Source organism: Microtus ochrogaster, unplaced genomic scaffold (assembly GCF_000317375.1).
Source record: "Microtus ochrogaster isolate Prairie Vole_2 unplaced genomic scaffold, MicOch1.0 UNK22, whole genome shotgun sequence".
Lineage (NCBI taxonomy): Eukaryota > Metazoa > Chordata > Mammalia > Rodentia > Cricetidae > Microtus > Microtus ochrogaster.
This window is the reverse complement of record NW_004949120.1, coordinates 5,491,141-5,517,747: the sequence shown is the minus strand read 5'-3', so window position 1 is coordinate 5,517,747 and position 26,607 is coordinate 5,491,141. Positions and strand designations below refer to the sequence as shown.

At 41.4% G+C, this 26,607-nt stretch overlaps 2 protein-coding genes across 5 annotated transcripts in view; one reads left to right on the top strand and one right to left on the bottom strand.

The window, feature by feature from the left end:
- The window catches only part of Pex13 (peroxisomal biogenesis factor 13), a 37,718-nt gene extending 27,890 nt beyond the window's left edge, over nt 1–9,828 (bottom strand). The window contains exon 1 of one of the 2 annotated variants that reach the window (XM_013353993.2): nt 9,655–9,828. In XM_013353993.2, coding sequence (XP_013209447.1) covers nt 9,655–9,752 — 98 coding nt within the window. In that variant the 5' untranslated portion in view covers nt 9,753–9,828. The remainder of the gene's footprint in view (nt 1–9,654) is intronic. The other variant, XM_005367742.3, reaches the window with a different exon arrangement.
- Nucleotides 9,829–10,005: 177 nt separating this feature from the next.
- Pus10 (pseudouridine synthase 10) overlaps nt 10,006–26,607 on the top strand; it is a 69,710-nt gene continuing 53,108 nt past the window's right edge. For 2 of the 3 annotated variants that reach the window (XR_003378804.1, XM_005367741.2), the window contains exons 1-4: nt 10,006–10,347; nt 12,462–12,602; nt 21,910–22,158; nt 22,654–22,740. Coding sequence is in view for 2 of the 3 variants with exons in the window: in XM_005367741.2 (XP_005367798.1) it covers nt 12,477–12,602; nt 21,910–22,158; nt 22,654–22,740 (462 nt within the window). In the remaining variant the exon portion in view is untranslated. Of the gene's footprint in view, nt 10,348–10,432; nt 10,856–12,461; nt 12,603–21,909; nt 22,159–22,653; nt 22,741–26,607 lie in introns of those variants that run through there. The other variant, XM_026789566.1, reaches the window with a different exon arrangement.

Here is a 26,607-nt window from a genome sequence, read left to right as displayed (position 1 = left end):
ACAGAGTTCAAATAAAAATTAATGAAAAGAGATAAGAAGGACATTTCATATTTGTCACAGGAAAAATCCAAGATGAAGTCTCAATTTTGAACATCTATGCTCCAAAATACAAGGGCACCCACATTTATAAAAGAAACATTACTAAAACTTAAATCACACATCAAACCCCACACACTAATAGTGGGAGATTCAATACCCCACTCTTTATGACAAATCTAATCCAAGAACACATCTGAAAAATTATCCACCATGATCAAGCAGGCTTCATCCCAGAGATGCCAGGATGGTGCAACATACGAAAATCTGTCAGTGTAATCCACCATATACACAAACTGAAAGAAAAAAAAACCTCACATGATCTCATTAGATGCTGAAAAAGCTTTCAACAAAATCTAACACCCCTTCATGATAAAGGTCTTGGAGAGGTCAGGGATACAAGAAGCATACCTAAACACAATAAAGGCAATATACAGCAAGCCAACATCAAACTAAATGGAGAGAAACTCAGAGTGATTCCACTAAAATCAAGAATAAGACAGGCTGTCCATATTCTCCGTATCTATTCAATATGTACTTGAAGTTCTAGCTAGAGCAATAAGACAACAAAAGGAGACCAAGGGGATACAAATTGGCAAGAAAGAAGTCAAACTTTTGCTATTTGCAGATGATGACAGTATACATAAGTGACCCCCAAAATCCTACAGCTGATAAACACCTTTAGTAATGTGGCAGGATACAAGATTAACTCAAAAAAAAAATTCAGTAGCCCTCCTATATATACAGATAATAAATGGACCAAGAAAGAAATTAGAGAAGCATCACTCTTCACAATAGCCAAAAATAACATAAAATATCTTGGGGTAAAACTAACCAAAGAAGTGAAAGACCTGCTCGACAAGTACTTTTAAGTTTTTGAGGAAAGAAACTGAAGGAGATACCAGAAAATGGAAAGATCTCCCATGCTCCTGGATAGGAAGGTCCAACATAATAAAAATGGCAATCCTACTTGTAGGCCCATATTTCTATATGGTGTGGCAGCCAGGCGATAAAGCCATAGGCCCCATCCTAGGGGGTCATGTAGCTCTGCAGACAAGCTGTCTCTGCCTAACAATGGTCAGGATGTTTGGAGGATATCTTATAGAGATGCTAATTCGGGCCTAAGTGACAGATAGCATACAGGTAGAATGCAGGTGTGACAAAAGGCCATTCACCTGGTTACCTAGGATACGAGTCTAATGTATCCCCCCCCGCCCCCCGCTCAATTTATGTGATGATATATAAGCTGTTTGGATAATAAGCGCAGGGAGATCTTTGGGAGATCGAGGAGAAAAGACCCTGAGATGCCCTTCAATGATGACCGTGTAAGTTGCGTCTGATTATTCCTCGCGACTCCGTTCCAGTCCAGTTAGGGAATCTGTGTTGGACCCACAGGGCCTCAACACCTACCAAAAGCAATCTATAGATTCAATGTAATCTATAGATTCATTGCAATCTGCATCAAAATCCCAACACAATTCTTTACATACCTTGAAATTCATATAGCCAAAATAATCCTGTACAATAAACGAACTCCCAGAGGCATCGCCATCCTTGACTTCCAGCTATAGTACTGAAACCAGCCTGGTACTGGCATAAAAGCAGAAAGATGGACCAATGGAATCGAATCAAAGACCCGGATATTAATCCACATACCTATGAACACCTGATTTTTGACAAAGAAAAGAAAGTATATTCATAAATGAGTCTAGAATAACTGGATGTCAACATGTAGAAGAATGCAAATAGATCCATATTTATCCCCATGCACAAAACTCAAGTCCAAATGGATCAAATACTTCAACATTAATCTATCCACACTGAACCTCACAAAAGAGAAAGTGGGAAGTATGCTTGAACGTGTTGGCCTAGGAGACCACTTTCTAAATATAACCCTTGGTAGCACAGACACTGAGACAGTTAATAAATGGGACCTCCTGAAAATGAGAAGCTTCTGTAAGGCAAAGGACACCGTCACCAAGACAAAACGGCAGCCTGCAGAATGGGAAAAGATCTTCATCAACCCTGCATCTGATAGCGCATTGATCTTCAAATATATAAAGAATTCAAGAAACTAGACATCAGAATACCAAATGATCCAATTAAAAAATGGGATACAGGTGTAAACAGAGAACAGTTAACAGAGGAATCTGAAATGGCCGAAAGACACTTAAGGAAATGCTCAACATCCTTAGCCATCAGGGAATGCAAATCAAAACAACTCTTGAGATTCCATCTTACATCTGTCAGAATTGCTAAGATCAAAACCACCAATGATAGCTTATGCTGGAGAGGACGTGGGGTAAAGGGAACACTCCTCTATTTCTGGTGGGAGTGCAAACTTGTACAATCACTTTGGAAATCAGTATGGCGATCTGTCAGAAAATTAGGAATCAACATACCTCAGGACCCAGCATTACCACTCTCGAGCATATACCCAAAGGATGTACACTCACACCACAAGGACATTTGCTCAACTGTGTTCCTAGCAGCAATATTCAATATAGCCAGAACATGGGAACAATGTATATGCCCCTCAACTGAAGAATGGATAAAGAAAATGTGGTACATTTACACAATGGAGTAATACTCAGCAGTAAAAACAATGACATCTTGAAATTTGCAGGCAAATGGGTGGAAACTAGAAAAATCCATCCTGAGTGAGGTAACCCAGACCCAGAAAGACAAACATGGTATGTAGTCACTCATCAGTAGATATTAGACATAAAACAAAGGATAATGAGCCTAAAATCCACAACCCCAGAAAAGCCAGGAGAGGAGGAGGACCCTAAGAGAGACATAACATGAATCCCCCTGGGAAGAGGAAATAGACAATCTCCTAAGTTAATTGGGAGCTTTTGGGGGAGGGGGAAGGTGGAGGGTGGAAGGTGAGTGATATGAGGGAAGAAGAGGAGGAGAACATGAGGGATTGGGAAGGTGGAATTGGGGGAAGGACAGAGAGATAGAGCAAGGAAAGAGATATCTTGATAGAGGGAGCATTATGGCACTAGGCAAATTCCCAGGAATCCACAAGGATGACCCCAGCTAAGACCCTAACCAATATTGGAGAGGGTAACTTAACTGGCCTTCCCCTATAATCAGATTGATAACTGTCATCATAGGGCCTTCATCCAACAGCTGATGGAGCAGAAGCAGAGGTCCACAGCTAAGCACTGGACTGAGCTCCCAAAGTCCAGCTGAAGAAAGGGAGGAAAGATAATATGAACAAGGGGTCAAGACCATGATGGGGAAACCCACAGAAGCAGCTGACCCAAGCCAGTGGGGGATCACTGACTCTGGACTGATAGCAGGGGAACCTGCACAGGACTAAACTAGGCCGTGAATATGGGTGACTTGAGCAGTTTGTGGGGCCACTGGCAGTGGAACCCTAGTGCACGAACTGGCTTTCTGAAGCCCATTTCCCATGGACGATATGCTGCTCAGCCTAGATACTGGGGGGAGGGCCATGGTCCTGCCTCAAGTGATGTGACAGACTTTGTTGACTCCCCATGGGAAGCCTCACCCTCTCTGAGGAGAGGTTACCAAGTGTGTTGGGGGGGGGGGGAGAAAGGGACAACAGGAGGAGGCAGGGAGAGAGAACTGGTATTGGTATGTAAAATAAAATGATTGTTTAAAAAAAGCCCCTCCCCAAACCAAACAAACATAACTGAATCCAACATTTTAAAAAGGAAACAAAACTTGAGAAGGGCCAAATAGCAAACTGCACATTTACGCTCTGACAAAGCAGTTCTGCCTCAAAGTAAAAGCATAGGAGAAAAGCGGATGCTTAGACTTAACACTTAGGAGACAAAACACAAATAGAACACAATGTGCTGGAGGCTGATGCTACAGGCCTCACTTCAGGAATCACAGGGTGGGTCAGGAAACTAGAAATAACAAATCAAGTGCCCTACTCAAGTAGAACTAGTTCACTAAGAGTCAGGTTGTTGGTGCCAATAAAAGATACTACACAATTTGCGGTCAACCATTTTTTTTTTGTTGTTGTTGTTTTGTTTTTGTTTTTCGAGACAGGGTTTCTCTGTGGCTTTGGAGCCTGTCCTAGAACTAGCTCTGTAGACCAGGCTGGTCTCGAACTCACAGAGATCCGCCTGCCTCTGCCTCTCGAGTGCTGGGATTAAAGGCGTGCGCCACCATCGCCCGGCTGTCAACCATTTTTTAAAGGAAGTTGCATACCTTTCCAGAACCAAACAGGTTATTGCCGCCGTTACTCTTGGTGGCCTTCAGGAGCTAGAGCAACACAGTAGCGCTGAAAAGCAGCACGCTTCGGCTGCTGACTGTAGAAATCAAGCTGGAACTGACTTAAACTTTCCCCTGCCACAAGATATTATGCAGGCCATGGGGGTGGATGTGGGGGAGGGGAAACCCATCAATGGTTTTACCCAGCAGTGACCCTTGCATGCTACAATAATAACCTGCCAGGCAAGATGCACCCAATAATAATGGTAAAAAGTAAGCAATCACTTTTTGATTGGATTAGAGGCCTTAGAGGCCTGCTACACAGGAAGGAATTTGTGTCTGGTACATGTCAAAAGCCCATGACTAGTCAAATCAAAGGCCTGGGGCGGGGGTGGACACACACCTGATACTGTTGGCTCTGCTACACTACCTTCTAATCATTTGTGTTTATACACGTAGGGCTGCCCTTCCTTGGCCAGAGAAGCTTGTCTCTGCAGTGGTCAAAGTGAGATTAAGAGACTACTGATTGGTTAGCCCTAAATGGGACATCTCTATAAACTCTTGATCTACAAATTTAGGAAACACTGGGGAAGAGGAGGCGGAGAAAAATGTGAGAGCCAATGGGAGGAGTACCATGAAATGCTGTCCTCCGGACATGACATGACCATCCCAACCCAGGACCTCATCACAGCTATGGCAACCTGCAAAAATCAAGCCAACAATGTCAGTCAGCATTCCAACAGGCAGTGCTCAGCTGGTTACAGAAAAGATGTGAAGAGGGATGGAATGTATTGGAGGTGCCTGGGGGGAGCGGGAGATGTACAATACGATCAAGATGCAAAAACAAAAGAAAGCCGGGTGGTGGTAATGCACACCTTTAATCCTGGCACACGAGAAGCAGAGACAGGGGGATCTCTGTGAGTTCGAGGCCAGCCTGGTCTACAAGAGCTAGTTTCAGGACAGATAGGACCTTTACACAGAGAAAAACCAAAAGATACATTGTTTATATGTAAGAAAATGTCAAAAAAAATAAATACAAAAAACTCAGAAGACAAATTAACTTCTACAGTCTATATTTAATATTGTAATACTATAATATCTTTACAACTATGTGATATCTTTGGTCCAATCAACTGTTTTTACTCCTGATCCTTATGTGGAAAGGGCTGCTAGGGTTCACACTGTAGAAGCAAGAAAACTACCCTGCAGGGAGAGAGAAAAAATGTGGAGGAAAGTAAAATTCTACAATTCCTAATTTTAGAGATGCCATAAACATGAAGTAAAAAAAAAAAAAAACAAAAACAAAAAACTAAGAAACCAGTTAACAAAAAGTAGTAATGAACAAAAATTAAAGAAAAAACAATTTAATAGCCCAAAGCAAAGATTTTAGATATTTAAAATGATCAGTGATACAACAGTATTATCTATTAAAAAAAGTCAAATGAGCTGGACATGGTGGTGCAAGACCTTTAATATCAGCATTCAGGAAGCAGAGACTGGAGCATCTCTGAGTCTGAGGCTAGCCAGTCTACATAGCAAGTTCCAGGTCTGCCAAAGCTATATATACATACTAAAAACCAAAATAAACGAATGACATAATGAACATGTAAATGTGAAGAGATGCATTAGGAATCTTAGACACGATGCTGCACTTTACAAAGCACCTTGAGCCTAACACACACAAGAAGAAAATCAGCTGCTGTACACTGAGGAGAATAGAGACCTGAGACCTGGGCTAGCGTAGAGCACATAATCAGACTTAAGCAGAAAAGCCGCTTGAGTGGGTTATTAAAGCACTAAAGAACAAGGCACTGAGAATTCTTTTTCATTTGGTTTTTTTTGAGACAGGGTTTCTCTGTAGCTTTGGAGCCTGTCCTGGAACTAGCTCTTGTAGACCAGGCTGGCCTCGAACTCACAGAGATCTGCTTAGTATATTAAAAAACAAAACAGATGAGGATTTCTCAGCAATTCATAGAAGACAAAAGTCAGACCCAAAGGAAATTATAAATAAACCCCAAACCTTTCAATCTATGCACTCAATGACTGGTTTAATAGGATACAGGGTCCATCAAGAAATAAAGGCCTAGGGCTGGAGAGATGGCTAGGTAGGTGAAGTCCTTTCTGTGTAAGCATGAGAACCTGAGTTTGGATCCTCGGCACTTATATCCCTGTAATCCCAGAGATGGGGGAACACTAGGTTCCCAAGGTCTTCTGGGCCAGCATTCTTGCCTAATGGGCTAGCTCCAGTGAGAGACTCGTCTCAAAAAAATAAGGTGGAGAGTGATAGAGAAAGATTCCTGAGGGTCATCTCTGGTCTACACACACACACACACACACACACACACACACACACCGGGGGCTGTCTTGGGAGGCCGAGGCAAGATAGGATCTTGAGTTTGAAATCAGCCTAATCAATTTATCAAGACTGTCTCAAAAGGACAAAAAAGGAAAAAAAATTAAAAAGAGGGAGTGTATAAATCTTTGTGACTTTAAGGCTAGCTTGGTTTACCATCCTCTTGAAAGCAGCAACCCGCCCACCTATACCCCTCTTCTCGCCCCGGACCCATTTTCACTTGGGGTGACTAATGTGAAACTTTATCAGACATCTGGTTCTTACTTCAGGGCTATTCAATGTTTGATTGTCCAAAAGTTCCCCTTAAATAAGACATCTCAATGGTACCATTCCCAACATAAATTATTTTTCCCTCACTCACATTACTTCCACTAACCTGACTTTCAAGTAATTTAAAAAGTATGAATTAATGTTACCTCATACAGTCTCCTAATTAACTTAATTTCCCTAGAACTACTGTGTCAAAACAATGAAAACAGCCTAAACTTCTGCATTATATTCTCAGCAGACCCTTTACAGTTCCAGGACAGTCAGAGTGGTTACACAGAGAAACGCTGTCTGCAAAAAAACCCGAGACACACACACACACACACACACACACACACACACACACACACACGGAGGAGGAGGAGGAGGAGGAGGCGCAGCAGCAGCAGCTGCAACATTCTAAGAAAAAAAATGGCTGAAATTTTTCTGAAATTCATTAAAGGTACCAAAGACAAACCTGAATATTCCTATGACTCCAACCCAGAATAATAAGAAAACCATATGGAAGCCTAATACAGTTTGCTGAAAACAAACAAACAATCAGAAAAACAGTGGAAGCAGACAGCAGGGAGTGGAGGGGGAGCCATTCTTAGGCAAGAATAAGACAAGGATGATTAGAATTATCAAACAAACAAAACAACTACCAGAAAACAAAAAAGGCAGGAAAAAAGTAGGTCTCCTGATGTTAAGACAGATGATCTCCTGAGTTCTTGCTAACCAAAGAGTAAGTATTTTACAGTTCAAGGCACATTCAGAGCCTGGTAATGGCAGTGTGGCACACACCTTTAATCCCAGCTTGAGAGACAGAGAGGCTCTTTATGAGTTCGAGGCCAGCTTGGTTTACAAAGCAAGTTCCAAGATACCCAGGCCTACAGAGAGAGAAATTCTATCTTGGGGAAAACACAAACAAATGAACAAAAAAAGATAATGCTTCTTTTATCAGAAAGTATTTCTGTACAATGGTTAATACATAGGTTCTCAACCTGTGGGCCATGACACCTTTCCCAAAAAGTATTTACATTATGATTCCTAACAGTGGCAAAATTACATTTATGAAGTAGCAATGGAAATACTTTTATAATTGGGGGGGGGTCACCATAACATAAGGGACCATATTAAAAGGCCACAGAATTAGGAAGGATGAGAACCACTGGTTTAGTAGATGGGATAGTGTTCAAGCAATGTAAAGGTTGTAACTGTTGCAAAGACTTTTCTTAGTTAAAGAAAAACACAGGGGATCGCCTGTAGATCTCAACACTTGGGAAGCTTAGGCAGCAAGACCACGGGATTGCAAGGCCAGCCTGGGCTCCATAAGCAAGACACTTGTTTGGAAAGAAAGATGGAAGGAAGGAAATGAAAGGATGAATTCTTAAACACTCTGGGTACTGAATACTGTAGCTACTGACATAGATGGAAAAAATACAGACATGTGTATAATTATGTTAAAGTGGACGTAGGTATTACATAAAACCTCAAAGAGAAAACCATGGATCTATAAAAGGAGATAATGAAAAATTTTCAATAAAAATTCTTTTCCAATGTAAAATTTTTCTCAAGTTATAAAACATATTCAAAGACAAAAAGTACAATCTTTAAAAAGAATTCAATCCACATAGGAATATAAGTAAACACCTTACTATAATACAGAATTCGGACAGTACATTAGAAAAAGAAAGCTAGGCTTACAAATGAGAGATAAGGCCAACATTAATGGGATAATCATTAATACTAAAGGTATACAAATATAAACAGGTACAGACAATCCAATCATAAAATTTACTGTTCGCACGCACACACGCATGCTCGCACGCACGCACGAAACAAACAAATCCAGAAATTTAAGATTGGAATTTGACGGGATAGCTATCAAGCACAGAACACACTTAGAAGCATTCTAAGTGTTGCTGCTTCTAAGTGTTGCTCTGGCTTAATAAATACAGTTAAGCCACTTTGTTTATATTGATTAGTTAACTGTGTCCAAGTGTTTCAACACTTTAAAAGATCACCCGATTTCCCAACAGCAGAGAAGAGGTCCAGGATATTGAGAACTTGACATACCAGGGGAAAAAAAAAAAAACCGCATCAATGTGCCCCGGAATCACGTCGCCTGGATTAAGATGTCTATCTACCCAAAAGAAAAAACTCAAGTTCGTGAAACTCTAATTGTGCTGTAAACCTTTAAAAGCTGCAGACCCATGTGTTACTGATTTAAATCAAAGCAAATAAAAACTTTACAGGCCTTAGACAGACACACACACAACACAATCTGGCACACAAAGGCCACCCACAGATTTAGAATTCTTGTTTTAGAGTTGTTCTTTCAGCTCTCAACCCGAAACATTAGCTAAGTTATGCTGAAAAAGAATGCCGGGGTGTAAGCTTGCGTTCTAGGTTACGTAAAAGTGACCTTTGGGGCGTTACAACCAGCATCTGGAGAGGCTGTAAACAGCCTTTCCCATGACTTTTGCTCCCTATTCTTGTCCAGGCCAAGCGGACGTCGCGCTCGGCCACGGACCCAAGCTCGAAGCTTTGAAGCCAGTCAGGCTGCCGCGTCCCCCAGGTACCGCAAATAAAAAGCCTCCGCTTTTCTTTCCATCACCGGCACCCGTGAAGCCGACAGGACACCCCGGGGGAGACCTCGCGGCTGCACCGCCAGCAGATGTCAGACTCGGAGACCCTGGGGTGCTAGCCCGGGGCCGGCTGCGAAAAGGCGATGCCTCCCCCCAATAACGGCTTCAACCGCCTCCTGCCAGGTCCCCGCCCTGGCCCCAAAACTCGCGTCCCGAAGGTTTCACACTCACTGGAAAGTGGGACCAGGTCCCGCGCCTGGGCCCGAGCCGGCCCCGGGAATTCGGCGGGTCTCCCAGGGTTTCGGGGGCGGCGGCGGCTGAGACGCCATCTCTCCGCCTGCTGCGCTACGGCTCTGGGCCGCGACTGCGACGGCTAGAAGAAGGAGCGCCTCGCTTGCCAGGCACGACGGGAAGAGCGCCGAGCCCTCCACCCCGCCCACACCTGACGTCAGGCCGAGGCTTGTGGTAGGCTTTAACCTGAGAGACGATGGAGGGCGGGGACATCTAATTCACGGGGGCTGGCGTGGGAGGAGGGGCGGAACCTTTCTTTTTGATTTTTTCCCCTAGATTGGGCTTCAAATTTGAGTAGGGGCTCATCGACATTTCTGGCAGCAGCTAATATGCCCTAGATGCCGAGTCCCACGGAGGCTTCTTTGCGGGTCGACCCCCGAGGGCTAGCAGGGAAGCCCTTTGCGGGCTTGCGTTCGCGGGGCTACCCAGAGTCTAAGACTGCAAGCCCCGCAGCCTTACAGATCGCCCTGTAAGCAAGAGGGAGCCTTCACGTCCTCCTTTCGTGAAAGGCCTGGTACTTTTCTTCTAAAGCACTAGTTTCCTTGGGGGAACAGAACTGATAGGCGCCGCAGGTGCGCTGTCTTTAGTCTTCCCCGATCCCACCTCCGACCCAAGGGTCTTGGCTCCAGCAAGGTAAGGCCGAGGAGGTAATGAGGTGAGGAGTTAGAGACTGGATGCCAAAAAAGGTGCATCTGGACTCCTTTTTGTTTGTTAGCCAGGTGGAGTAAGTGGGAAGTTACTAGAACCATAGCAAAGAGAGTTAAGGGCTGTGAGCGCTTCCCATGCCTCTCCCAACCACGCCTGTGCATGTGGCAATGCAGTTAAAGAGATTTTATGGTGGAAAACTCAGACTATTTCAGGTTTTTTCCCCCACATGCTTTATTCTTTCTTCCATTTTCGAGTATTATTATTTTTGTAATTGCGAAAACAAAGTCTTCCCTCCCCATTTCATGAGACTGGGCTGGTTATGGGGTCTGTGGAGAAGGGAGTGGATTCCAGTAGAGATCCTGACACCTGGGAGGGCCTTCTGTTGCAACTTTTCTGTTCTTCTGTAAAAGAAACAAACAGTAAAAGTCTTAACAGCGGACACCCACATTGAAAAAACGGGGTTAGAGGTATTTCTCGGGGCTTGTTTCCCAAGGTAAGTCCAGTTTCCGACCATGATTCATTTCTGTTGACAAAATCCTGCCTTTTCATCACATCGAGGTGAAATAACCATCTTCAAGGCGTATGTTCTTTTAATTGTTAACGTGCTTGAGGGGTCGCTGGATTTCTGCTAGTTGAGAATGGTACTGCGTCCTTTTACAGCTCCGTACTTTGATTATTAACACACTTACAAGGGTTTCGTTTGTTTGAGTTGCTTGAGACTCCATCAAATCACTTAGGACAGGAGGTTTGGCAATTCTCAACAAGTTTGGGAACTTTTCAGAGCCCGGAGATTTGGGTTACTTATTGGCTTTGCACAATACTTTTATTCTAGTGACCTATGGAGAAATAGCATTTAGTCTTTAAGCCAAAAGGAAGAACCTAAATTTGAACATTGTTAATTAAGTCCAGAGGTAAGGCTTCACTGTGCCTTTTGAAAGCCTTCACTGCCTTTTGAAAGAGCTTATTGTTTCCTTTTGTTTCTTTTTTTGTTCTATTTTTTTAAAGGAAGGTGTATTTTTTTTTTAAGTTAAAGGTTAATTCTGTATTGAATCAAATGCTTCATGTTAACTAATACTGAAGTTTCTCTATAGGTGTGCTTTTCTGTCTGGCCAACCCACTTTCAAATAACCACACAGATTTACTACTAATTATAAATGCTTAGCTGATAGCTTAGGCTTGTTTTTAGCTAGCTTAAATTAACCCATAAAATAACCACATATTAATCCATGTGCTGCCCCAAGGCTCCTAGCCTGATCGCTCTGGGCCTCATGGTGTCTCCTCTGACTCTACCCTTTTTCTCCCCAGCATTCTCTCTGCCCTGAAAATCTTGTCTAGCCATGGGCCAATTTATTAACAATAAGCGCAACACATCTTTACAGTGTACAGAAGGATTATTTCACAGCATTTCTCTGTTAGGGGTTTCTACCTACCTACCTACCTACCTACCTACCTACCTACCTACCTACCTATCTACCTACCTACCTACCCCACCCACCCCACCCACTCCCCTCCCTCTCCCTCTCTACTCTTCCTTTCCTCTCCAAAGTCTTACTCTGTAGCCCAGACTGGCTTTGATTCCCTATTAAGCCCAGGTTGGTCTTGAATTCATGGTGATCTGCTTGCTTCAGCCTCCTGTGTACTGAAATTACCAGTGTGGACCACCACACTTGGCCAGAGGATGCATTTTACATAATTATTTCCAGCTCCTCACAGACTCTTTACTTGACATTAAACGAGCAGGTTAAGTGAGCTACTGGAAGGGATTCAGATAGTGGAAGAAAGACTTGACCACACGGTTTCATGACTTTTTTTTTTTTTAAGAGAAGAGTATGTCATCATGTTTTAAGCACTTTCTCGAAAGGTTTATGTAGGTAATGGAGTGGTCTGGTGTGAGAAAGTTCTTACTGTCATGTGCAGAATGAGCCTGGCCCCTATAATTCACATACTCACATAGTCAAGTTCATAGTTTAGAATATAGATGTGACAAGTATTGTTGAATACAAAATAGAATTTTTCAAAAGAAAGCTAGTTTTTCTTCTTAAGGGCGTATTTGTATGTAGCAATAAATCACTAAAACTGTTCACTTTCTTTTCTTCTAGTTGTAATTATTCAGCATGTTTCCACTGACTGAGGAAAACAAGCATGTGGCCCAGATGTTGCTCAGTTCTGGAACCTGTCCCAGATGTATCTTCAGATTCTGTGGTGTGGATCTTCATGCACCTTACAAACGCCCATCCAAGGTATTTTCTGTTTACATTCAGGGATGCCTTTTTTAGTTTAGAACAAATGTCACGAGCTTTGAGCACAGTGGTCCATAACTCCATCAAACAAGGAGAATTAACGAAACTATTCCTACTAAGGTCATTTTGGAACTGCAATTAATTGCCTTAAACACTTGATTAGGAATACAGTTGTTTTCTGATGGATTGCATTACCATTTAACAGTTAATGGAGAGGGGACTTTGTTAGAAGTTTTTGCTACATTCATTACTTGTGTATACATTTTATAAAGGGCATCTAAACAAAATATCATAAGATGATGCTTCTTCCCTGACGTTAATGCTATGCAGCAGGAGGGGCAGGGTCATAGTACTGATTTCTTCTTTTAGTAGAAAATGAGTTCGTTTACTCTTTTAAAATAAATTTTTGTCTATTATTTTTATGAATATGCATATATTTATGAATATGGTGCATGTGTGTCACAGATGTATATGTGGAAGGTAGTAGTGTGTGTGTGTGTGTGACACAGATGTATGTGTGGAAGCTAGTTCTCTCCTTCCACCATAGATCCTGGGAAATCAAGCAGGTTAGAAGGCTTGTGTGCCAAGTACTTTTACCCAGCAGGCCATGCTGCTTGTCCTGGTTATTTCCCTTGTTGTGTATTACCATTTATATATACACGTATATATTCTTCTGGTGCTGGCCAGTGAACCCAGGGCTTCACGTGTGCCAGTGAATCGTGGCACCGATCCATCCATGTCCCCAGCCTACTGCTTACTTCACTCAGTGAAGGGGATATGTTCTGAGAAGATGTCCTTCGATGACTTTGTACTCCTGTGAGCCTCATGAAGTAAGGTGTAAGATGCAGTGTTAGCAGGCAGTGTAATCTAGGGCCCACCGTCCACAGCCGTGCAGTCCGCATTGTCAGGGACACTATGCGACCTGGCTGTGTTGTCAGGAAGTCTTTAAAAGTAAGTGCTTAGCATAATCATTATTTTTGATACTAGTAACACAAGAAACTTACAGAATTTTTTACATTTACAATAATACACAGAGAGCTGTGCCACTGAGTAGAACATTTTCACACAGAGTATAAAATATGCCTGTGACGTATGGTTGATACTAACAAAGATGTTCTTTTCAAAGGCAAATCATTGTGTACATTGTTTTTCTATATCATTGTGTTGTTTCTGCTGTTAGAAATAATATTAGATCCTAGTGTTCATCTAGTGTTTCTGCATGTCAAGCTTTCATTTAATCTTTTGTGAGTACATGCTGTGATTATCTCTATTTTCAGATGAAGCAACTGAAACAGAGAGGTTAAGCAGCCTGCCCAAAGTTAAACAGCTATTAAGTGAGCAAGCTAGGACTTGAACAGTATCTCTGAACCCAAAGCCTAGGATTTGGAGCTACAAGATGTGGATTTGAATCTCAGTTCGTCACTGCTCACCTTCCGTTTACTTCTCTGTACGTGGGAATGGTGATAACCTCTACCTCACGGAGTTTTAAGGACATGATCTATTGAGTATGTGAAAGCAATTGGAAAGCAGAAGTGGCATACACAGTGATAGTTGCTGTGTGTGTAAATGCTCAGCTTATATCCAGTTTTGTGCAGTCTTCCTTATATACCGTTTCCACACACTTCGCACTATATAAATGTACTGGATTCAAATATATTTTACAGAGGGAGACTGTCAGCAACTTTGACCTGTAATATACTTTTGAATAAATATAAACACAGTATTTGAAGGCTTTTTAAAAAATGTTTTAAGCTTTGTTTTGTTCCAGTCATATAGAGCTGTACATGAGCACACACGTACATATTATGTTATTCTCATGTTACAGACATTAGGTAGCAATTAACATTGTGTGGGTCATAGCATACTGTATGTGTGTATGTGTGAATTCTTAGTGAAAATTGGAGTGCTAATGTTTGAATGGAAAATGTTCTAAGTTTAGTATAATCTAACTGAATTCAAATGATTTATCCAATAACTAAATAATCAAACCTGATGTGTAAGAAGCACAAGCATTTAGGTGGGGGGAATAGCAGAAGTATTGGGGTGTTTACAAGGGGAGGCTTGTTTTTACATTCTAATACAAGGAATGACAGAAATTAGACAAAAATGTATAAGAGGGCTTCTTTCGCTTAATGCATATAAATGGATTGTAATTGTGATGCCAAATTTTAGCACTGCCAAATCTAGATATTTTGGCAAATTGTCTCAAAAATTATCTTCACTTGTTCAAACTCTAAATGATGAGATTTCACATTAACTAATGCTGTGCTGTGAGGTGTTAACTAATTTAGCAAGGATGAAAATCAGCTTGTACTTTCCAGTGTATGTGTGCGTGTGTCTTTCTGTCTCTTTGCTGTTGGAGTTGGAACCCAGGGCTTCATGCCTGCTAAGCAGGTATTCTGCCACTAAGCTACATCTCCATCCCAGTTTATATTTTATGTTTTAGTAATTAGGATTGATTTTTTTTAAATTAGTAGTTGAATGACCTTCCCAATAAAACTAAAAACCAGATTTGTGACTTTGTTGATTGAGCCTTTCTATTTAAGATTGAGGCTTTAGCTTCATTGATTGTGAAATTCTTTCAGAAAAATATTCACATATGTAGTAGGCATTTGATTGGTGTGTGGATTAAGTGGATTAACAATAAATCCAGTCACCAGTGTTGCATTAAAGACAGAAATCAGAGAACTTCTCCTTGGTGTCATTTAAACCAAGAGGGAGCCCAGATTTGAATTCTCTCCTTCATTCTCCTTGTGTCTCTGTATCTCTGGTGTGTGAGTCTAATCTGTGCCCACCCAAAGGCTGTCTTGTAAATTTATCCCTATGTCTGTCTTTCCTTTTGTGTCTGTTCCTAACAAAGGGCTTTGTTCTCTTTTTATTTTATTTTATATTTTGTTTTTCAAGACAGGGTTTCTCTGTGTAGCTTTGGTGCCTGTCCTGGAACTAGCTCTTGTAGACCAGGCTGGCCTCGAACTCACAGAGATCCACCTGCCTCTGCCTCCCGAGTCCTGGAATTAAAGGCGTGTGCTGACAACACCTGGCTCTTTTATTTTTTTAACATTTTTAAATTTTATTTTTAATCATGAGTGTGTCTGTGTGAGTGTATGCCACCTGTGTGGGTGCCTATAGGGGCCAGAGGCTTGGGTCCCCTGGGGCTGGAATTACACAGTTGTGAGCCACTTGACGTGGTCTTCTGGAAGAACACTACATGTTCTTAACCACTCAGCTGAAGATGGATGCTAAAAAGAAATCCCACACAAGCTTAGGATTGAGTATAATAAAGGGTTATTTATTTAGGAGTAGACTCACAGATCACAGTCCTCTGTATGAACAGGGAACAGGAATCAAATCCGGCAGCTGGAAGAGAGAGTAAGTGCACTTTACACAGTGGCATTTATAGTGTAAGAGGCCACACCCATGTGGGTTGGTAACTTAAAGGCTACTGGCTGTAGGAATTCCTACAGCACCTCCCCCTTTTGTTTAAATAAGAAAGTTCTAAGCCTAATACAAAACTATATACAATAAGAACAGATATCAAGTATAAAAATTAGAATTACAACCAGCATAAGTAGTATCAAGCAACAAACATAGATAAATGTTTCAGTAACTATCCTATCCTAAGGAGTCTTAGTCTTGTGTTAGAAATAACTTGGCCATGAGAAGAAAGTAACTGTGACTATCTAGTCTTTAACATTTGAGTAAGGAGGAAGTGCAATCAAGCATCTTCCAAAATGTGCAACAAATGACAGAGACAACTGGCTACCTGGGTAATTGCCCAAAGTCTCATTTGCAACGTTGGAGCAACCAACTTTGGCTAAGGCCTAGAGTAACTGACAGACCATTTTCAGAGGCAGGAAATTTTCAAAACTGTCTTACCCTGTCTTGGTAAGATTTTTTTTTTTTTTTTTTTTTTTTTTTGAGACAAGGTTTCTCTGTAGCTTTTTGGTTCCTGTCCTGGAACTAGTTCTTGTAGACCAGGCTGGCCTCAAACTCACAGAGATCCGCCTGCCTCTGCCTCCCGAGTGCTGGGATTAAAGGCGTGCGCCACCACCGCCTGGCTCCTTGGTAAGATTTGACAGTCTTTTTTTCTTGTATTCTGATTGTCCTGTCTGGACACCATGCATTTTGTCAGCAGTTGATGCATGGGCAATTCCTTGCCCAAAGGCCAGTTTGTGGAGTGTCTTCAGTGCTCAACATTCTCTTGGGAATAGATAATTGCAGCCAGGAGCAATTGTGTCTCACATCAACAGAATCTTAAGTTATTTAAATGCCATATTCTACAGTTCTTTGAAGTGGTTGCAGATTACCTATCTATGCGAAATACAATTTATGTATCTAAAGACCATGATTAATCTACTATAAGTATGACAAACTTGGATGACTATTGACCTATAATTCTTAATACCTATATAGCTTAAAGACTAAGACTTCATATTAGAATATTAAACAATCTTTAAACAACTGTGCAACAAATGAGGACAATGACCTCAAAATGTAAACAATGTATAAGTGTCTTGATCAGAGGTAGAAATGTACAATGCAATATGATAAATATATCCTAAAATTGTATCAATATACAAAATGTTTTAAGCAGAGACAGAAGCATGCATGCATATAATATGACAAAATATCTTTGCCTAGGTGTACAAATATTGTAAACAGAAATAGGAGCATATTCAATATAATTTAAATTCGTATCAATATCAATCTATACCAAAGTAAATTGTTTATAAACAATAGCTCACAAGTATTCATTCTATTACTCACTATTATTATTAGTGTAAGCTCACACTAATCTACCTATTATCCCATCCAATTTCCCTCTTTTTTTTCCAGAGAGATCCCTGAGCCTACATAAATTCCACCCCAATTCCCAATCCTATACCAATTATAATCAACCTCTAATTGGTTTCCCTAACCCTGAGGACAAACTTTGTTGGGAGAGGGGATGTTGTCTTCTAGAAATACTTCCAGCTGTCACAAGAGTGATGTTCTTTCTTTGGGATCCTATGAAAGTAAAATGATGGTTAAGTTTCAAGATTACTGTCTGGTATAATTGCAAATAGTCTCTGAGTATTCGGTAGGGTTTTTCTGAGGTTCCTATTTGGAGTTCTGCCCAGAATCTTATAAAAAGATGCACCATTTCAGCTAACCAGGTTGGAACCTTTTTGAGCAGCTGGTACCAAAAAACAGTCTTATAGTAGCACTGTCAGCATCATGACGTCATATCAACCAGGTGGAGTCCTCCTTGTGGTGCTCCATCTTCTTCCTGGAAACTTCAAAGATTATTGCAGGAAAATTCATTGTTCATTGTGGAAAACTTAAACATTATTGATATAGACATATAATCAATGAAAGGTACAATAGAGACAGAAATAGGTATGGAGAAAAGTAAAAGTTTTCCTAAATTCTTTCTTCTTTCTGTCACATATCCGATGGCTCCTGACATGAAACAGAAACTCCGAGGTTTTTTTTTTTTTTTTTCAATATGCTTGGATTTAGAGAATGATAGAGCCATTGGCTAACTCCAAATCCAGCTTTGATTTTTAAGTGAGTCATGGCTATTATTCTAGTGGGCACAATATATATATTATATATATATAATGTTCAGTGATTTTCAGCCTCAACTGACCTGTCCTCATAAGTCATTATTCTCTGCCTGGTGAGCCTATCTGGATAGTTACTTTTTCTCTTTAGGCATCTAGATGTCCAGGGCCTTTTGACTTTTTGAAGATGAGTATTTTCCTGCAAAGACAAGAACAGAACCCTGTTCCAACCCTTATGAGGTTTCCTTACCACCTGTATGGATGGTTGTCACCTCCATGGTTGAGCTGTCATTTCTCTTTCTCAAGAGGTTTCTCTTTTTCAAGCTGAATCTTTATTAATTTTCATGGTATCCTATTTTATTTTCCTGTGGAAAAAGAGCCAAACCCCTTCCCCAACGTAGCACATCTCCTGGTTTCCATTGTGAGGTACACATCCTTGAAATATACCAGCTGATTTAATTCAGAAATTTTTCTGTTATCCAATGTCTCTCTGATGTTTTCTTTCTCATAAGTATTAAGAAAATTCAAGGTTAATAAAGCATTATGCAATCTATTTCTGGGGGAATTTTCCATCCCTCTCTGTTTTTTTATTTTTATTTATTTATTTTTTTGATTTTTCGAGACAGGGTTTCTCTGTGGCTTTGGAGCCTGTCCTGGCACTAGCTCTATAGACCAGGCTGGCCTCGAGCTCACAGAGATCCACCTGCCTCTGCCTCCCGAGTGCTGGGATTAAAGGCGTGCGCCACCATCGCCCGGCCCCTTTCTGTTTTTTTAACATATCCTTAATAGTTCAATTTGATCTTTCTATAACTGTCTGACCTGTAGGATTGTTTGGTATACCTGTAATATGCTTTATATTATAATAAACAAAAAACTGTTTCTTTTTTTAAAGAGACATATGCTGGACCATTATCTGTCTTTATTTGTGCAGGTATACCCATGATGGCCATAACTTCTAATAAATGCATGATTACTGAATCAGCCTTTTCTGAGCTCAAAACAGTTGTCCATTGAAAACCTGAATCAGTGTCAGTGGTGTGGTGTACATATTTTAATTTTCTAAAATCTGCGAAGTAGATCACATCTATCTGCCAGATTTCATTCCTTTGAGTACCCTTTGGGTTAGTGCCTGCAGGTAGCGGTGTTTGGTTATAGAAAGAGCAAGTAGTACATCTTTTTGTAATCTCCTTAGCTTGTTGCTCTATAATAGGAAACTCTTTCTTTAAACTTTTGCTATTGACATAATGTTTTTTTTTTAATGAAGTCCTCAGGCCTTCAGCACATTTCCAATCAATAATCAATCAATTTCAGCAACACCTTGTGCTAGGGGACCTGGCAGACCTGTATGGGATTGGGTATGTGTTATGTATATAGGACAAAGCCTATTCCTGATTATATCTTGATATAATGAATCTTATATATGAATAATGAAGTCAATTCCGTATCATCTGCTATAAATTCAGCAGTTTCAGTATGCAAGACAATTCTTTCTGTATATTGCGAATCAGTAATTATATTGAGAGATTCTTTAAAATCCCTTAGTACCATGAGAATAGCAAATAATTCTGCCTTTTGGGCAGAATTATAAGAGCTTTATTCCACCTTATTTAAATCTTCCGATTTGTAACCTGCCTTTCCTGATTTATTTGCATCAGTGTAGAATGTACAGGCTCCAGTTATTGGTGTGTCATGTACAATGCGGGGAAGGATCCAATTAGTTATATTTAAAAGGTTAATTCTATCACTTTTGGGACTATTGCTATTAAATTCTTTTACTTAGATTATGTGGTAAAAAGATCCACTCTAAGATAATATCTTCCCTCTGAATTAAAATTCCTATAGGGAAATTCTGGAGGCAATATGATTAGAAATGCAGTTAAGATTGAGATCTACCCTACCTGATCCACATGTGCCTCCTGTGATTTCTCTTCAACCATAGTCAATTTTTTTTTCAGCTTCAGCTGTTAATTCCCTGGGACTATTTAAGTCTTTGTCACCATCTAAGGTTTTGTTTAAATGAACTATTAGATCAGGTGTTATCCCATCAGTGGGTCGTAGACTGGAACCATCCCCTAACAATCACTGAAAGTCATTAAGAGTCTGCAATTATCTTTCTTAATTTGTGCCTTTTTTGTTCTAATTTTCTGTCAACCTATTTTATAACCTAAGTAATTGATAGAATATTCTCTTTGTATTTTTTCAGAAGCAATTTGTAATCACCGCATTTAGTTCTGCTGTAGTAGGGTTTTGCCAAAAAACAGCCTAGTAGGTGAAACCAAGCCAGGTGGGCAGGGATGGGAGACCTTCTGGGCTGTGGACCTTTTGTGCCTTTTAGACCAGTCCACCTGGTAGGTGTGGAGTTGGGATCCACGTGGGCGCCAGATGAAAATGGATGCTAAAAAGAAATCCCACACTGTGTCAAAATTGAGTATCTCAAATTATTTAAGCTAAAACCCTAATCTTAAATAAATTTATTTAGGGGTAGACTCCCAGATCACAGTCTTCTGCATGAACGGGGAACAGGAACCGCGTCTAACAGCTGGAAGAAAGAGCATGTGTGTGCCCTTTATATTGGCATTTATAGTATAAGAGACCACCACACCCAAGTGGGCTGATATCTTAAAGGCTATTGGCTGAAGGAGCTCCTACAGCACTCAGCCATCTCACTATTTCTTTTATTAAACAGCATAGAAATCATCACATGAAGGAATGAAAATACTTTGCAGAAATATTTAGCAGTTTTATAAGGAGTTAGTTCCGACTCCAACTGACCCAGGTAGCAAACCCTATCAGGCAATAGCTGAATGCTTCTTTCAGTATTTATGGTGAATATTCATTTTATAAGGCTGCTTTTGGCCTATTTGCTGTTTCTAGCAAATGATTATCATAGTACACATGCAGACACGTGCATTGTTCTTGGGCCAAGGGTATGGGAGAGTACATAATTTAAGATCATAGCTATATGTATGTTATCTTGCGTTATAAAGGATTATGTGGGAAGGCCCAGGCAAGTAAGGTTGGTTGTTGCTCCCTTAAAGGTTGGTTAAACAGACAGGCCGAGCACATACCAGTACAGCAGTCTGACGTGACTTAAAGGCGTGCTATGAACTTTGACTGAGGTCCGGGCTCTTAGAATGTAAGATATTTCTATCGCAGTGCATCGCCACAGATTAATCTCTCAGATCTTGAAAGTCACTGCTGTAGTAAATTGGGTACTCCTGAATTGATATAAACCAGCGTTATATGAGTCTGTGCTGTTATAATCCTCTCTACACCTTGCTTTGAGACAGTGCTTCACTATGTATCCCTGGGTGCTTGAACTCACGAGGATCTGCTCCCTCTGCCTCTGAGTGCTCTAGTGGGACCAGTGGGCTGGGATCCAGGAAAGCAATTGTAAGGGGGCAGTACACGCCTTTAATCATGGTGCTCATTGGTAGGCAGATCCTGTGTGCAGCATCCATCCATGCATTACTGATGATCGAATTTATTATTAATGCATTTATTCCATATACTAGCCAAATGTTATATATGTGTATACTTTTCCAAAAGAATTTCACAAATTATTTAAGCTAAAACCCTAATCTTAAATAAAAAGGCTCCGTCAACAAATGTACAAGTCTGGTTTGTAGTTATTTTGGGAAGGCCCTTCACTACCAATTAAAAACAAGAAGACACATTACTACACTTTGCTGACTTTTACACTTCATCTTAGGAATCTTAAAGCCGCTTTAAAATGTTTCTGCTTTTTCTTAACTTTTTAGGAGTTGTTAAATGATCTACAGAAATTTCTTGAAACTGAAAAAGATGAATTAATTTTGGAAGTTCCAAACCCACCATTGAAGAAAATTCGTCTTCAAGAAGATGGGACAGATAATTTGAGTGGAAACGGACAAGAGGGGATCTCTGCCACGGAAGACGAAAGCATTGCTTCTGACCCTTCAAACTCGAGTGTGTGCAATGTTTGCTTAGGAATTCTTCAAGAATTCTGTGAGAAAGAGTTTATTGCGAAGGTAAACCATCTCATTATAGGTGTTGTCAGAAACAGCGCAGCCTTAAAGCTAGGACTCTTAGACCAACGGTCCTAAACAATACCATTCATTTGAACTTGGTCTGTAAGCGTTAATCACTGGAATCTCGTCTTCATTAGAAAAGACCAACTATTCTGAATATATCAACATATGGCAAACTTAATAAGAACTGTCTGACACTCAACATGTCCTGAAACTGCCAGTTTTGTAGGGTGAGAACTAAGAAATGCTTACTCTCATGGTGTCTGTGAAGAGTGCTCCACTGAATGCATCAGTTTTGTTGCTTTGCCTTTGTTTCAGGAAGCACTAGAGTTGTCCTGGCACATGCTGGGCCAGCACAGTACCGCTGAGCCTCAGCCCCTGGCTGCTAAGTGAATGTTGGGGACCTGTGCAGTATCATGTCCTGGGAGGAACTCTATGATTAGAGCCACATTTCCGCAAGTCTTCGGAGTTTACATATTTGTAATGCTCTTCTAGGTGTGCCAAAAGGTTGAAGCCTCTGGGTTTGAATTCACCAGTGTGGTTTTATCGGTTTCCTTCCCACCACAGCTGTCTGTGAGAGAGGTAAGGTCATTTTGTATATCTCAGACCATGTAGTAAATGTATGCTGGGAATTTCTAATATTTAAAACAGAAATGAGCACAAATGGGAATGTAAGTTGGAGAGAGAGGCTCACACTTGGCACTTGGCGTGAAAGCTGACGGTGAGGAGTTCGAGGCTGTTCTGGGCATGCCGTGTGTGCTGTGCGTGCCGTGTGTGCAGAACTAAGGCTGCAGTGGAGTTGCATGATGGGACATGAGCAAGCATGGCCAGAAGTGCCTCAGATTTATTACACAGTTGAGTTTGAGCTAATTTTTGGTGTCAATTTTTTTTCTTGCAACCCCACCACATCCAGGTATGTGACGCCAGATGTGGTTGCCACCCACAGTCTAAGAAGTTAGGTCGATAAGAATCACATTTAGATTAAAGTACATAATTTGAGGAATTTTGAATTTGAAGTTTCTTCTTTTAGATAGTTGTCTTGGTTAAGGTTTCTATTGCCGTGAAGAGACACTTTGACCGGGGAAACTCTTAGAAGAAAATCATTTAAGTGGGGCTGGCTTACAGTTTTAGAGATTCAGTCCATTCTCGTCATGGAGGGACATGGTGGCGTGCAGGCAGACATGGTGCTGGAGGAGCTAAGAGTCCCACATCTTGATTCTTAGAAGTAGCTTGAGCACAGGAGACCTCGAAGCCCACCCCCCAGCGACAGGCTTCCTCTAGCAAGGACACACCTCCTAATAGTGCCCCTCCCTATGGGGGCCATCTTCTTTCAAACAACCACAGTAGTGGTTTCTCAACTTTATAACAAGTATAAGATTTATTCATAACTAGGCATGGTGGCTTCTCTCTGTAATCCCAGTATTCAGGAGGCTGGGATAGAAGAGCTGTCAGGAATTTGAGCCCAATCTGATAAATTCCAGAGATTTGTATGTATTTAGTCAAGTAGGGCCTAGGAATTTTCATTCTAAGCAAACTCACTGGTGCTATTGTTACAAAGACTATAGTTTGAAAAATTAATACTCTTAAATTTCTTTTTACATGTTATTGTGTGTGTATGTACACGAGTAGAAGTCGGAGCGACTTGGAGTAAATGATTCTGTTTTTCTGTCATGCGGGTCTCAGGTACCGAACTCAACAGGTGCCTTTACCTTCTGAACCATCTTGCCAGCTCAAAATTAAGAATTAAAAAAAATATGTTTCTGAGATGGGGTGGTGGTGGGGAGGGGAACTTGGGATATACATTTTGGCGAATTAGGTGTTTTGAGACAGGCTTTCTTAGTAGCTGTGGAGCCTGTTCTGGAACTCGCTCTGTGAACCAGACTGGCTTTGAACTTAGAGAAATCTGCCTGCCTCTGCCTCCTAAATGCTGGGATTAAAGGTGTGCATCACCACCCGGTGAATTGGGTGAATTTCAATATAAGAAAAACTGGCATAAACACCTGAGCCAAAAGATAAGTTATAAGTCTTTGGACATTTAGAGAAAGCAAAAATTCAGATTTTAATCCAAACCAAATTATTCTAACCAATAAAAGTAAGTTTAGAGAAAATTCCTTATAAAGAATTGGGAAGCCAGGTTTGGGGACTCCTGCCTGTGACACAGCACTTGGGCAGCTGAGGCAGGACGGCTGCTGTGACAGCCTGGGAAAGCCTGTCTCAAGAAATCATCCTTTTAAAAGGGTAAGACTGAGAAACGAGGCGTATGTATGGCAGGGGATCATGATTTCATCTCAGGCTGTAGAGTAAGATCCTGAAGGTAAGCAGGAGCGGGGGAGGAGGGACCTTTTTTCTTCTGAAAAACTTATGAAAGAGTGTTATGAGTAACCTGATGAACTCCCTGTGTAACTGTTGCCCAAGTTGAACAGGCAAGTTTAATTTTGCAAAACTGAGATCTGTTACAAATAAAACAAAACAACAACAAGAAACCCAACAATGACAGAGTCACTTGAATGCAAATATAAGAAGGAGACTTTGATCTGTTAGGATAACAACCAGAAAAGCAGATCCTTCAGTGAGTAAGGCTCACAAGAACTGCTGAGGGAGATTTGTGTAGGTTGGCTAGGACATGCGCAGACCTGTTTGGAATGCTGGTGCACTGCTCATAGTGATAGAGTTGACTTCTGAAAATCCTGCTTTGCTTCTGACTTTCTGTCAGGGAAAATGTGATCTTTCTCAAAAACAGAAAGCTGAGTTACCATTTTCGGGAGAACGGTGGCTCCATGAAGTGAGGCTTTCCTAAGTGGGGCTGAGTGCTCTGGCTCAGTAAATTACATTTTAACATAGATTTCAACAGCCTGCGGCTGCTTATGATCCTCAGGGATGCTAAAGGCAGCACACTTTCCAAGCGATTGGGGACAAAGTGCCACTCAGCTTTTCCAAAGGTGAACAGTTCTGAACACTAGCCGCTGGTGAGCTTGGCTGCAAATGTCCGTAAGATTCCAGCCCAGTAGCACCGCGGGTGTGAGTCGTAGGCACTGGGCACGAGGAAGAACAACACAGAAGAAGTTTGCTGGAGCAAAGCGTATCTGCAGCATCTGGAGAGCTGGTGGAACATGGCTGCCACTGGCCACTCCTTTGATACCTTCCTGAGAATGGCCGGAACACGGCAGGGCCGGAACACAGCTGGCTTATGCTGGACTGTCTGTATCCGCAGGAGCTGGATGAGTGACTGGTCCTAAGCTGGACAGTGCTCCTAACATGCCCCATGGTCAGCCATGTGAACTCCACTGAGGGAAGAGGATGAAAATAGTTGCTGGGTCTTGTCTTTCTGTCCTCCCAAGTTCTAGTCTCCTAAAGGAGACACAGAAGCCCTTTGATGATGCCTGCGCATGGGAACACAAACATCACTGGAGTGCAGGGAGTCCCCGTGTCACCAGGGCTCTTTCCCCATCCCTATGGGCTCCAGGACACAGGCTTGAGAGTGCAGTAGACATGCCAGATGCTATAGTTAATTCACAAGAGCGTCTGAACAAGAACAGTCTAGAAAGATGAAATGATAATAAATATGGGTTCTTGTACTTGAGTTTAAAAAGTAGCCGCCACGTTAAAGGACCAACATCTCCGGAACGTCGGTTAGAACTGGTTAGAGACAGAACTAGTTAGATGATACCGAATGGGACACAGTGTGGATGACGTTGGATCTCAGCCCATCTGTTGTGAAACAGTGACAGTGGTCTTTGCTTAGTGCTCCTGTTCTTAGAATGTCACACTTAGATGGAGGTTTCTGCTTGAGAACAAGACAATAGAGACAGCCATATTAAGAAGGTAGACTCGGGATGGAAGTACTTCTAATCCCAAAGGACTTAGCCAGAGAGGATAAGTTCTCTAACACAGATTAAACCGAGGACTGGTGACCACCTGGCCGGTATGTAGATGTAGAAGGAAGCTCCTAAAGCCGTTTCAGCGCAAGCATCCTGTTAGTTTTAAGGAAACCTATTTTAACATGGCTGCGTTACTCTGCTGGCGCATCCACATCTCTTCAGTTCAGATAAAGAGGATAGACATTAACGGTTCCAGCTGGTGAACTTGGGGAGCCAGGAAGTTTGCTGCGGTTGCTTACTGGAGCATAAGTGACTCACAGCGGTGTCACTGGAAAGGCCACAATGGGGACTCATGAAAACTGCATTGGGGGATCCCTATACAGCCTGTACCTAGCTGCTCCACCTAGGCGTCTCGTCTCCTTGAACTTGTTTTCTGTTTATCTATTATCTGGTGGGGACCCTCATGAGTTTTCTAACTTTAGTGAGCTTCCTGAGTGCTGTGAGTTTACTGTTTCCTTCAAAATGTTTAGTGTGTGGGTGTAGCATATGTCGCAGTGTGTGTGTAGCACGTCACAGGTGTGTGTGTAGCATATGTCACAGTGTGTGTGTAGCATATGTCACAGGTGTGTGT